At 35.6% G+C, this 12,971-nt stretch overlaps 3 protein-coding genes across 4 annotated transcripts in view; all 3 read left to right on the plus strand.

Moving 5' to 3' along the window:
- LOC108632763 (centrosomal protein of 135 kDa) overlaps positions 1–4,709 on the plus strand; it is a 19,142-nt gene extending 14,433 nt beyond the window's left edge. Inside the window, exons 14-16 of the mRNA XM_026810732.1 lie at positions 3,774–4,053; positions 4,227–4,550; positions 4,602–4,709. Of these exons, the coding sequence (XP_026666533.1) occupies positions 3,774–4,053; positions 4,227–4,550; positions 4,602–4,709 (712 nt within the window). The remainder of the gene's footprint in view (positions 1–3,773; positions 4,054–4,226; positions 4,551–4,601) is intronic.
- Positions 4,570–7,867, plus strand: LOC113463840 (centrosomal protein of 135 kDa-like). Of its 2 annotated transcripts, XM_026810725.1 has the most exons (7): positions 4,570–5,383; positions 5,557–5,754; positions 5,978–6,154; positions 6,319–6,521; positions 6,655–6,786; positions 6,857–6,940; positions 7,712–7,867. In XM_026810725.1, exons 1-7 carry the CDS (start codon positions 5,150–5,152, stop codon positions 7,764–7,766), a joined length of 1,083 nt encoding a protein of 360 aa, XP_026666526.1. In that variant the 5' UTR covers positions 4,570–5,149; the 3' UTR covers positions 7,767–7,867. The 2 variants fall into 2 exon arrangements, with proteins under 2 accessions (XP_026666526.1, XP_026666528.1); XM_026810727.1 differs by lacking the exon at positions 6,857–6,940.
- Positions 7,773–11,266, plus strand: LOC108632746 (uncharacterized; the record flags this gene model as incomplete). Its single annotated transcript, XM_018037501.2, has 1 exon — positions 7,773–11,266. A coding segment is annotated over one exon (3,189 nt), but the record flags the coding sequence as incomplete, so codon positions are not given.
- Positions 11,267–12,971: the final 1,705 nt, after the last annotated feature.

Here is a 12,971-nt window from a genome sequence, read left to right on the forward strand (position 1 = left end):
ATACAGGGTGTTCCGTAAAGGGTGTAAGAGCCGAAAATGGCAGATAGGGAGGGTCTTCCTGAACAACAATTTCCTTTGGCAAAATGCAGAATGGGGCTTGGTTACCGAGTTATTAACAAAAAACACGGACCAATCAGAGCGCTCGGTCTACGCGGGCTCCGACTCGGGAGCGTTGGCCCGGATCCGATCCCGAGCCGGAGCCAACGCTCCCGAGTCGGAGCCCGCGTAGACCGAGCGCTCTGATTGGTCCGTGTTTTTTGTTAATAACTCGGTAACCAAGCCCCATTCTGCATTTTGCCAAAGGAAATTGTTGTTCAGGAAGACCCTCCCTATCTGCCATTTTCGGCTCTTACACCCTTTACGGAACACCCTGTATGTAGGTAGAATGTTATATTTAAGGCTTTCAGGGATTCCATGTACCGATCCCTTAGGTTCTTAAGTTAAGGCTGGGGTCAATACACCTTGTTGAACAATTCTTGCGGACTTCCAAGATTATTTTTTATTAGAAGATTACTCTGCTTTTTATCATTACATTCTACTATGCAATAAAATTCTATTGGACGTATTATAATTACTGTATATATTTTATATATAATTTGTACAATTGTTTGGAACATCTAATGAAAATTATATGAAGCAAAAGTAAAAAAGTGGGGTAAATCACTTATCGAAATGTCAAGGCTCCGGAAATGGTACAGCTGTTCTGTTACGTCCCTTTCTTGTGCTGCTATCAATTTGCGAAGGAGATGAGTCCAGACTTACCCACTTCACATTTTCTTTGAACGAATTAATAATTGGAGAAAGCAAGGCAAGTCACAACTTGGCAGACAAATAATTTACACCATTATAGTTCTTATCCCCGTACATAAGAAATGTACAAATTCATTGAAATCATAAACTAATTTCATTAATATTAGGCTCTTGAACAAGGATTATATGGGAAAAAACATTAAGCGTATTGGGATCACTTGCTTCGTTAATAAAAGATTTTAATATGCAAATTCCAATGTTATAAGTAACGAACTGTTTAATGCGCTCATTTAATTGTTCCATGAAATAGTGTTGAAGAAACCTGGGAAATTCCATTACTTAATTTCATTTCTCAGGCATGATTGTACTTGAAAGGTGGTTCCTGGATCGAATTGCGTTCGAGAATTCCACGAAAGGAATTATAAATGATCGAGAATCTCGTAACGCGAGCCTACGTGGATGAGGGCTTCTCTATCGATTTCAGGGACATTGTTTTAAACCGGTGAGAACAAAAGTATGCCTTGCCTTGTTCAATTACGTCGTCTAACGAAAGGAACAGACATACAATGACCTTGGGTTTTTATTTGAGAAGATTCTACTTTCATTTTTTAGTTTTTTATTCCTTAATACTTTTTTCCATAATAAAATGGTCTCTCGCCTTTCTAATGAGATAGAATTATCTCATAAATTTTATAAAATACTGTTGTCGATAGGAATGTCACATTCAATGTAAACTGTCCAGTAAAGGTCTGCCGGAGACTTCCCTGTTTCGTAGAAAGCGTTTGCTTGTAAATCATCGTAATGATTAACGATTAATAATGTCTTTCGTGGTTCATTTCACCTGCCACTATCGTATTCTATTTTTTCCCTTTATTTTTCGCTTTAACAAGACATTATGTGCTCATTTAAACGTAACTGTAAATCGGAGGTTTCTATCGTTTGATTCGCGATTATGAAAGTAGCCCGTTGGAAAATAAAGTAAACTCTTACCGCAATTAAACGAAAGGGAAATTTAATACTGGTGAACTTCCGTGGTCATTTCATCGGCACACATGGCGCGTACGCCACGAGAACTCACATGAAAGTTATGAACTGCTGCATTCCTTCTCTTTACCAATTAGATACACAGATTCGCATATCGTATCTCTTTCCGCATCCGGCGGATGTTGAGTTTGGATGATCTATGACCTTATCTCAAATCTAACAGAAGCGGGTATCAAGTTTTAATGCTAGAAAAAGCAAAAGAGAAAATCGTAAGATTCTTGGTTCGAAATAAATTGTTCTCTTTCTAATATTTTTATTTCGATGTAAAAAAAAACGTATTTTATTGGGAAACAATAAAACAATTATCATTTGTAGATTTGATTTTTGAGCATATAAAAATGAAAATATTCTACAAGAAATTGTAAATAAAATTGTAAATTGAGTGTGAAATAAAACATACGATGTGCAGGATAAAGCATTAATGGCGTTTAGAATGGCGTGAGGATCAATGAATTGATTATGACTGTATGATAACAATAGTCGGAATCATGTCACGGACCTTACGAACAAACGCAGCGAAAAAAAATATACTATGTATTTACTTGGAATTCTGACGTTATTATTACTCACACTCATTAATTTTATCACTTATTATTGTATTATAAATTAAAAATTGATTTCTCCTTCATGTTATACTACTAATTTAAAAGCAAGTCTTATTGTTAAAACATTCTAATAGATGGACGATTATTTTAAAAGGATTTAAGATTTTTAAAAGCAAGTTCCAATTGCAAATTCATTTTATCAGTCCAATAATTTTGTCAGTTTAATGAATTTAAGAATTCCCTGAATTAATTTACGCTTATATTGCGAAAATTTTGGGTGCCGTTTTCACTTTCGCACGAAGGAAAAGGCGTTGTACGGATCGTCGAAGGAAGCTGGCATGCAATCTCGTCTCGGGGAAGGACAACGAGATGAGAGAAAGTCGCCTGTTCGGTGAACAAGCTATTCCCGGACCTTTTCCTTTTCCAATCCCGTCGCGTCGTCTTACGTAATGCACAGACACGTAATCGAGACCCAGACGATCGATCATCCTTAGCTTTAACAAATACATCACGTTCACCCCACATTATATCCCAAAGTAAAAATATCCTATTATATTTTATGAAATGTCTTTTATGACTATTCAAATTCTTAATGATCAGAATTGATTTTTCAAAAATCTATTCAATTCCGTGAAACATTTTCTCCATTCACTTTCCACTAATGATATTAACTATGAGATAGAAAGAAAGTAATAAATGGTCTCTCTCAGTTTTTTACAGGTCCACCATAATACCTTAAATATTACACCTAAAGTAAAATAGAAACAAAAACTTAACATACTCTTGTGTTGTCTTTTCACGTGCGAGCCTTCCAAACTCGCTCATTACACTGTTAGAGGTAAATAGTATTTGAAAAGATTAAATAAGATAAGAATTATTTAGTAATATCATTAAAAAATATTTTATGTAAATGCTTTATTTCATTGAGCTAGCTGAGTGAATTTACTCTTATAATAACGGGCAGTGACGAATGTTATTCGATTCATCATCCGTTAACTTTCTACGACTCGTCCTTCCTTACGCATTCGGCGTTTAGTTAATCCCTAATAAAGTCGTTTTCGGGCCTACGTGATCTACAAGCGCAAGTGAAATGAAACCCGGCCACAGTGAATATCTTTTCGAGGACACTATTAAGTAACTAATTCTTGTTGCCCTTGTCCTCTTTTACTGGAACGATGGGTGTAATCGAATAGACACGAACTAAATATTAAACACTATGATGAAGCATGGTACTAGTTTTAAATAATCCGCTTTCACATTATAAAAAATTTGGCAAGTTCCCAATTAGTGATTTCGTACTCTTAATAGCCAGAGAACAAGTGTATCTAAAGAAATGAAAGACATTGTACAAAAGAATATAATACAAGATTTGAAAAGGAATAGGATTTGTATATTTCACGTATAATAAAATTGTTCTTATGTTCGAAATATTAGCGTATGCGTGGACCAGAGCGTGGACCTGGAGAGACAGTTAAGATCGATGCAGCTGGAGGTGGAGAATCTTCAGCGGCAGTTGCATACGTCTTCGTACGACCGGGAGAATGCGATCCAGGAGAATCGTCGGATTCAGGACGATTTGGCAGCAGCCACTTGCGAGGTCAGAAATTTACAACGGGAATTGGAGGCGTCTCGTGCCGAGTCCTTCGACCTGAAGAAACAACTTCAAACGTACGTCACCGAGGTCCGCCGGGTCGAAGAGCTTCTCAATAGAAAGGTAATTCTATTGAAAATCAAAAGTGAACTCCACGAATTTCAAAAAAGTTCCATATTATTTATTCATTCCATAATGTTTCTTATATTTTTATAGAAAAAGTTTTTATCATAAACTTAATACAATAAAAATAGGATTTTAGTAATGAAAATATTCTTATTTGTTACATTTTGTAGGAGAATGAAAGGACGGAGATGCTGAATCACTTCAGAAGCTTAAGCTTAGAAGCAACTGTTTTGGAGAACAATAATCATAGCTTAGAATCCGAAGCGGCGGAAGCGAGAGGCGCCCTTCAATCGGCTAGGGACCGGTTATTGGATTTGGAGCGACAATTGGTTGACAAAGACTGTTTGATAAGGGGTTATGAAACACAGGTAAAAAGAGTTGTTTTATACAAATCTTTATTAACATGTATCGTAAAATCACCATATCGTTATCTGCAAATACGTTATCCAATTAGAGAAACTGTTATGAACCGACTTGACACTGTAATACAACAAGTAATATCATTAAAAAATATTTTATGTAAATGCTTTATTTCATTGAGCTAGCTGAGTGAATTTACTCTTATAATAACGGGCAGTGACGAATGTTATTCGATTCATCATCCGTTAACTTTCTACGACTCGTCCTTCCTTACGCATTCGGCGTTTAGTTAATCCCTAATAAAGTCGTTTTCGGGCCTACGTGATCTACAAGCGCAAGTGAAATGAAACCCGGCCACAGTGAATATCTTTTCGAGGACACTATTAAGTAACTAATTCTTGTTGCCCTTGTCCTCTTTTACTGGAACGATGGGTGTAATCGAATAGACACGAACTAAATATTAAACACTATGATGAAGCATGGTACTAGTTTTAAATAATCCGCTTTCACATTATAAAAAATTTGGCAAGTTCCCAATTAGTGATTTCGTACTCTTAATAGCCAGAGAACAAGTGTATCTAAAGAAATGAAAGACATTGTACAAAAGAATATAATACAAGATTTGAAAAGGAATAGGATTTGTATATTTCACGTATAATAAAATTGTTCTTATGTTCGAAATATTAGCGTATGCGTGGACCAGAGCGTGGACCTGGAGAGACAGTTAAGATCGATGCAGCTGGAGGTGGAGAATCTTCAGCGGCAGTTGCATACGTCTTCGTACGACCGGGAGAATGCGATCCAGGAGAATCGTCGGATTCAGGACGATTTGGCAGCAGCCACTTGCGAGGTCAGAAATTTACAACGGGAATTGGAGGCGTCTCGTGCCGAGTCCTTCGACCTGAAGAAACAACTTCAAACGTACGTCACCGAGGTCCGCCGGGTCGAAGAGCTTCTCAATAGAAAGGTAATTCTATTGAAAATCAAAAGTGAACTCCACGAATTTCAAAAAAGTTCCATATTATTTATTCATTCCATAATGTTTCTTATATTTTTATAGAAAAAGTTTTTATCATAAACTTAATACAATAAAAATAGGATTTTAGTAATGAAAATATTCTTATTTGTTACATTTTGTAGGAGAATGAAAGGACGGAGATGCTGAATCACTTCAGAAGCTTAAGCTTAGAAGCAACTGTTTTGGAGAACAATAATCATAGCTTAGAATCCGAAGCGGCGGAAGCGAGAGGCGCCCTTCAATCGGCTAGGGACCGGTTATTGGATTTGGAGCGACAATTGGTTGACAAAGACTGTTTGATAAGGGGTTATGAAACACAGGTAAAAAGAGTTGTTTTATACAAATCTTTATTAACATGTATCGTAAAATCACCATATCGTTATCTGCAAATACGTTATCCAATTAGAGAAACTGTTATGAACCGACTTGACACTGTAATACAACGAACAATATACTGTACTAAATAAGATGATGTACTATAGTTAACAAAAATTATTGTGTTAAATAATAAATCTGCTATGAATTTGCATTTGAATTTTTAAGATTAGCGAATTGACTCAAAATGTGGCTAGTATGGAGACACAACTGCGTCAACAGGGGGAACAGAGACACAGGACAGAAGCAGACTTGACTGCCGTCAGAGATTTGTGTATGAAACTCGATCAGCAGAAGGATTCGCTTATGCAGCAATTGGATGGTAAAGACACAATTAAAGCGCAGGTAAGTATTTTTGATATACACTAACAAAGGAATTCTTTATTTAATTTCGTTAAAATAATATTTTAAACGATATTCAATCACCATAATTATTATTAATAATTTGGTATCAAACTTGGAATGGAAATGATGATCAGTCTATAAATCGAGGGAAAATTCTTTTCCAGTATGATATGCAAATCGCAAAATTGAAAGCGGAACAGGCTGTAATTCAGGATCAAATGGGGAAAGATCGAGCAACTGTGGAACGGCTCGAAATGCTATTAGATCAAGCGAGACAGGAATCCATAACCGCGCAGGCTAACAATCAAGAGCTACAAAACGAAATGACTAGGATGAGGCTGAAAATGTCTGAGCTTCAGGAAAAATTGTAAGAACAATGCAAGTTTTTATAAAGTATATAAGTAATAAATATACAATGATTCCAAACAAATAATAAGAACCCCCGCAATTTTCCTATGTTTTAATTGCATAATTTAAAAAATTCTTTGTCACTTTTGTAGATCTTCAGAATCGTCAAAGCTACGGCAGTATCAAACGCAAGCGGCGGAGTACTGCAAGCAAATTAGCGAACTCCGTAGACAAGTTACAAACGAGAGATTTGATCGCGCGAAAAAGGACGAAGAGAGTCGCAGGTATCACATGAAACTACTTCCTTGTTTAATATTTGAATTCCTAGGAAAATTACACTGCTGCTTTTTCTAGATCATTGGAAGACTCCCCCGATCCGCTTCCCCAAACTCCACTTCCTAATAATCAAGTTCCTAACGAGTGCGACACTAAATGCAGGTAGAAAATGTTCATTGTGAATGGATTAGTAACTTGTTGTGTGAGCAGAGGTGGATTTCTATTGCATTATAAAGAACTTCAAATTTCTTGTATTAGAAACAACTGCATGTTTACATATTTCATTTTATGTAATTTATCGTAAACTATACTTTGACATATATTTTCCACCTCTACGACACGAACTCGTTCGATAAAACCAACGAAAGAAAACAAAAATTGAACTGCCAGGCAAGTGGATTGGCTGAAGCAACCTTACACCGCAATCCCCAAACACCCTGTCATCAATTGTGGTACGCGAACGGTAATCGAACGTTATTCCTTTCCCTTGGGTTGCAAGTGTCTGCCCTTGAGGAACGTGTCGCATGTATCTTCGTCGAAAAAACTGCCGTTCGTACCTCCTATTCCAATTAACGAAGTGGACGCCTCAAAGCAGCATGATTCTACGATCCCTAATAATAATGTTCCAAAACTTTTATGACCGTGTCCAAAATTTTTTTGTATTACGTCCGAGTAGCGTGTTGCCCTCGTGTGATTCTTTTGTGGATAAAAGCAATAAAAAAGTTTCAATACGATGTCTTGTACGTAGTTGGAAAGATGGGGCAATTATATGACTGAGAAATGTCTTTAAGAAAAATAAGAAGTCAATCATTTTGAAATTTGCACAAGATTAAGTTCATCCTCTAGATTTTCACTTACAGTTTCATTCAAATTTTATGAACAGTCTACGAGATCTCGTACGAGTTTTCATCGAATCTTTTTTTCTATTTACAGGTCTTTAAACTCAACACCCGACAGTTTTAACGTAGATCTAAACGTGGTAATATAAAAGTCGTTTAACGCTAGCCTGATCGATAGATATTTGCAGAGCGATGCGTACAGGGAACGCGCCGGCGGGCAAACAGAGAGAAGCGGATCGAGGATCACCGCAGCGCGTTTGGGAATTTGGAACCCCGATAATAATTATAGATGTAACCACGCGAGAGATGTTCCCTGCATAAACATCGTCTTGCGCTCGAATTGCAAAATGCATTCCAGTGATTACAACTACTTGCAAAAGGAAACTGCACCCACGTTTCAAGACAACAGAGATATGATGACAGTTGAACATTTTAAAACTATAAACGTATCGCGAGCCAATTCGTTTACCAACGAAAAGTGCTTTGGAATAAAGAATTGTCCAAATTTTGATTCATCGCAGAAGGAAATATGGAAATCATGCAGAGGAATACAGTATGGAAATAGACAGACTGAAGATCTAGACTGTTCGCAAATTCGACATAACAATCCGTCCTTTCATACAATTTACCCAAATCAGATGAGAGAAAATATTCAATTCTGCTCAAATGCAGTTAAAAATAACTTATTATCAAATTTAGGACAGTCAACAGCATACGATGAAAATATAACTAGCACGCATAAAAAAGCTGATATGAATGTTCGTCAGTTCGTTGAATATCCCGCGAGATTTTTCAAAGATCCACGGAAGTTTCATGAAAGTAAAGAGACAAGTGGCTTGCAGCCGAGTCTGAAAAATTCTCTTACGTTTGTGAATGTTCCAACTTTGAAATCTACTTTGGAAGATCCTGTAAGTACTCAACTGAAATCTGTTATCGCGTCACCTGACCCCATACCATTCAATGCGTTTCCAAGACGAACGAGCATTACTTCACGGAATGAATTCTTATTTACAAGTACCCCTAGAGTATTGGACACATTCGGCAATTCAGCTAACAGCAACAATATTTTAAACACTGTATGCACTAACAAAATATCCGATATTAGTAAGAGTAATTATGAGAGATATAACGCAAAGACAAATGGAAATTTGTTAGAAACTAAAGAAATTGAAAATACTGTATGCACCAATAAAATGGACACATCAAAGGCTGATCATGAAAAATACAAGACAGCAGAAAACGGAAATGTAAACGCGATTAATATTCGCACATTTAATATCAAAAAGCGAATCCATTCGTTTCAAGACGTAAGCACTCTCACGACATGCAGTAGCAATAGAAAGTTTATTGCAACTGATCAATTTAAACACACTATTTGCACTAGCAAAATGGATGATCCTAAGACTGACCATGAAAAACATAAACTAGTAGAAATTAGTGATATAAATGTTACTAACAAATGTATGTGTAAAATTAACAAATCAGTTGATTTGCTTCAAGATGTAGGTACTCTTGCGGTACCTGATATCAATAAAAGTTCGATAATTCAGTCCAAAAACACTGTTTGTATTAATAAGATGGATGACTATAAGACTGATCATAAAAAGAATAAAAGAGAAGAGAAATCAATTAACTTGTTTCAAGAAACTCTTACGCTTAGCACCGACAGAAACCCGACTGAAAGCAGATATGAAAACACTGTTTGTACTAATAAAATGGACAAGGTTTATAGAACTCGAAGATTCCATCATGAGAAACATAGAGTAGCAGAAAGCTATGCATATGAAAGTAACAAATCAATGAATATGCCCGAAGATATACCTCCTCTGACGACATCCGATGTTAACAACAACCTTGTCGAAAAGACTGCCCTTTCTAAGGGTCTAAGGAATATCCACAAAACTCATGAAGCATTACAAATCAATAAATCCTTAAATAAAAGAGCTGTGGATTATTGTACCAATGCGATTTGCGATAAGAATAAGTATTCCAGTGAGCAACAAACCGAACGCCCGGCTTCAAACGCAAAATCGACGTATTGCGTGTCAACAAGGATAAAGAAAGAGTTTCACGCATACGAATATGAAAATAAATGCATAAGCACGATTGACAGCGCGTTGGACATACTGCAAAGTATATTGCATGAAGTGAAACGGTGCAGAGACCAAAACGCGACAAAGCACCAATTGGAGCGTATGAAATGTAAAAAGGAGGATCGTAAAAATGAAAGAGATGTTTTCAATCCGACGGAAATATTGCGTCCAGAATGCATGAAGGTTCTAAAAGAAATTAAGAAACACACGGAGACCCTTGAAGAGCATTTGTTGATTATGAGTAAACATGTGAAGATTAAAAGGAAGGGGAACGATAAGACCGTGCCCGTTTTGCAGAGCTACTGCGTTATGCCGCATCAGACGAAAGATATAGTAACACAGAATCCTGAAAAAAAGAATATGTTCGTGCAGGAACCGTGTCCAGATTTTCGAAAGCTGGAAAACGATTCCGATTTTAAAAGAAATGATGTGGTTCCTCAACGGGAAATGGGTAAAAAAAGTGAAAATGAAGAAGATATCGGAAAAGACGAAAATTGCAAGGAAATAGATATCAAACCGGTGAAGCACAAGGATTATTCGAAAAAAATAAAAAATGTTGAAATCCAAAGCGTGAAATCCGATGGACCCTTATTTCCCACTTTCGACTTGTTAAATTTGCCAATTGCTACTTCCACGCCTATAAAGCAGAATCAGTCGAAAATCGAGGATAACGTCTGTTGTGAATCGAGTTACGCGCAAACGGTTATATCTACAGAAAATCTGCGAATAGCGCAAGTGAAGAAAATTACATCTAACAAATTAATAAGTTATTGTATAGACAAACAGAACAAAGCAGTCAACGTGGAAAGCGAGGAGGAAATTTTGGATGAAGCCGCTATCGTTATCTTTCTTGTAACCAAGACTATAAATAGTAGGTGTTTAAAATCGAAATACAAAAAGTCCAAGCTTTTGAATTTCAAACCGCGATGTGCAATCGATCCATGCGTCGCTTGTGTTCAGAAATTAACTAAAGATAGACTATTGCCCAGGCGGAAAATACAAATACCTATTGTGTTCAGAGTCCCATCCATGAGATGTAAAACTGATTCTGAATCTGAAGAATTTGATGTTGAACGGTTAACGGATACCAGAGATATTATATGTAGTTGCAACACATCGGATTTAGGAAATACAGTGTCTACGCAATCGTCCAGTAGTCGAATCACCGCTGCTACTTCGGTTCCTCATGTCACAGTAAATCCTAATAAAGAAAGTATGGCACAAAGAGCAGAAGGTTGTATATTAAGCTAAAGTAACGAATACAAAGCGGCCAAGCCTTGGTTGCTTTTAGCCACAAATTATGTATAATTCTCATAAGGATATCGTAAGATTTTGGTAATGCTTACAAATATTTTTTACGATGTATTTTTATGAATTGTAAATTCTTATATTGATAAAGTTACGCAGAGACTGTATTAGTATTTAACAAAACTTTCTATTACATTGTATGAACATGCAACTGATGCGTTAAGAGAATATGTTATTGTATTTAGGTGTTTATACTTTTTATTCTCCGAATTAAATAAAGACAAGATTTGATTATACAAAACTAAAAAGGTCGGGCCTGTTTTTTTAATAATTTTCAATTGTGAACCGTGGAAGTAAAAAACATGGAAGTTAAGTATACAATTTAATTACATCCCGCACATATGACAACGCGGCATAGCGATAAGAAAATTTTAATCAGGATCCTGGTTAGATAAAAATTTTGCTTCATTAGGTACGCTGAGATTCACCATAAAATTATTATTGAGTCAGCAATCAGAAAATTAGAAACGTTTATAAATAATTTGTACGTATAACTTTTTAAATAGTTCTGCATTTTTGTATTTAGTTATTTATTATATACCGTTTCTTTTATTCCTTTACACATACTGTTTATGATCTCGACGATCGTACGAAACGTTGAACATGTAAACTAAGTAATTACAAATAATAAAAATAAAAAGCCTCTCCGTAAGATTTTCTTCTTCTCTAAAATTCAGTTTTCAACTAATCGATTTGATTTATGTATAATATTTATATCCACGTACTTAATATGTATTTTATATATACGACATTTTTAATCTATATATAAAATACACAACATGGACTCGCAAATGCTTTCATAGTTTTACAATTTATGATTTGCGTATTCAAGTAATTCATTTTTTCTTATTTCCTGACAATCCGTGCCAGTCAGCTTTTTTCTTCTCAGTGTCCGCTGTGTTCTTCGATAAATACAAAATTTTTTTTCTTATACATATACCTTGCAACTCCAACGCGCGACATAATCCTATTATAATACAAGAATTCTTCTCTTCTTCTTCGCTTCGCCGGACTTTCAATCTTACTTCTCTTCTTTTCTCTGAGAAAAATTTACACAGCTCTAACGTTGTGACTCAAATATAGGCTACGTTATGTACAAATATTTATAATTATACATACACTCTTCAATCTTCCGAATTTACTCGATAGTTATAATAATCTTTTTCCTTTTTAGGTTTTAACTTCGCAATCTTGTTCGAGTGATTTCGGTAACTCGACAAATAAGTTCGTAAATTCAAATCTGACTTGCGATTTTTCATCGTCAAATGAAACGATGAAATCTTTTGTTGCTGCTCAAATTAGAACAACACAAATCTAATGAAGAATCTATGTAATATTTAATGGTGTACTTTCTTTAGTTTACTTCGTCCTATACAGTCTATCGTGTAAGGAAATCGTTAATACTTCATGGCGATTATAAAACCGGTAAAAGAAAAGCTTCGTCATTATCACGAGAATCAATCGTCCTTAAAATTGTATAAAAATTTCTACTAAATACTTCGAGTCATTTGCAAATATGGATTTGTTAAAAAAAAAAACATAATTTTGCTCAGAGTGTAGTTGTAAGTTTTTAATCAATTTTTAAAAAGAAACATTCCGACAGTGTTCAAAAATGTTGATTATCGATTAACAATAAAACACAAATTGTTGTCTTGCGCTGTTGTCTTCCTATTCGGTAAACTGTTTAATAAAACGATTGCCACGTACTTGGATGTTCTATACTTTCTTTACGCACTTCGCTTAATTTTCTTTCGCGTTGATACATTTGAAGACCATCAGCTGCGACAAAGTGTAATAGGCCTGCCTAAGTTCCAAGTATAATTATACTTACACCTGTATATCTATAGTAATACACAGTAAAAGCGTAAGTAAATTAATTTCTGACTCGATCGAATTGATGTATGCTACGTTTTCATGCTTGTACAATCGATTGATGAATTTCCAGTTACCGTA

The sequence above is a fragment of the Ceratina calcarata genome, unplaced genomic scaffold (assembly GCF_001652005.2).
Source record: "Ceratina calcarata isolate Rehan_Ccalc_2016 unplaced genomic scaffold, ASM165200v1 scaffold171, whole genome shotgun sequence".
Lineage (NCBI taxonomy): Eukaryota > Metazoa > Arthropoda > Insecta > Hymenoptera > Apidae > Ceratina > Ceratina calcarata.

Bases quoted from the DNA above. Each gene is read 5' to 3' on its own strand.
- LOC113463840 (XM_026810725.1), top strand. From the start codon at position 5,150: ATGCAGCTGGAGGTGGAGAATCTTCAGCGGCAGTTGCATACGTCTTCG. The intron at 5,384-5,556 runs GTAATTCTATTG...TACATTTTGTAG, and splicing joins AAGAGCTTCTCAATAGAAAG to GAGAATGAAAGGACGGAGAT. The intron at 6,155-6,318 runs GTAAGTATTTTT...ATTCTTTTCCAG, and splicing joins AAGACACAATTAAAGCGCAG to TATGATATGCAAATCGCAAA.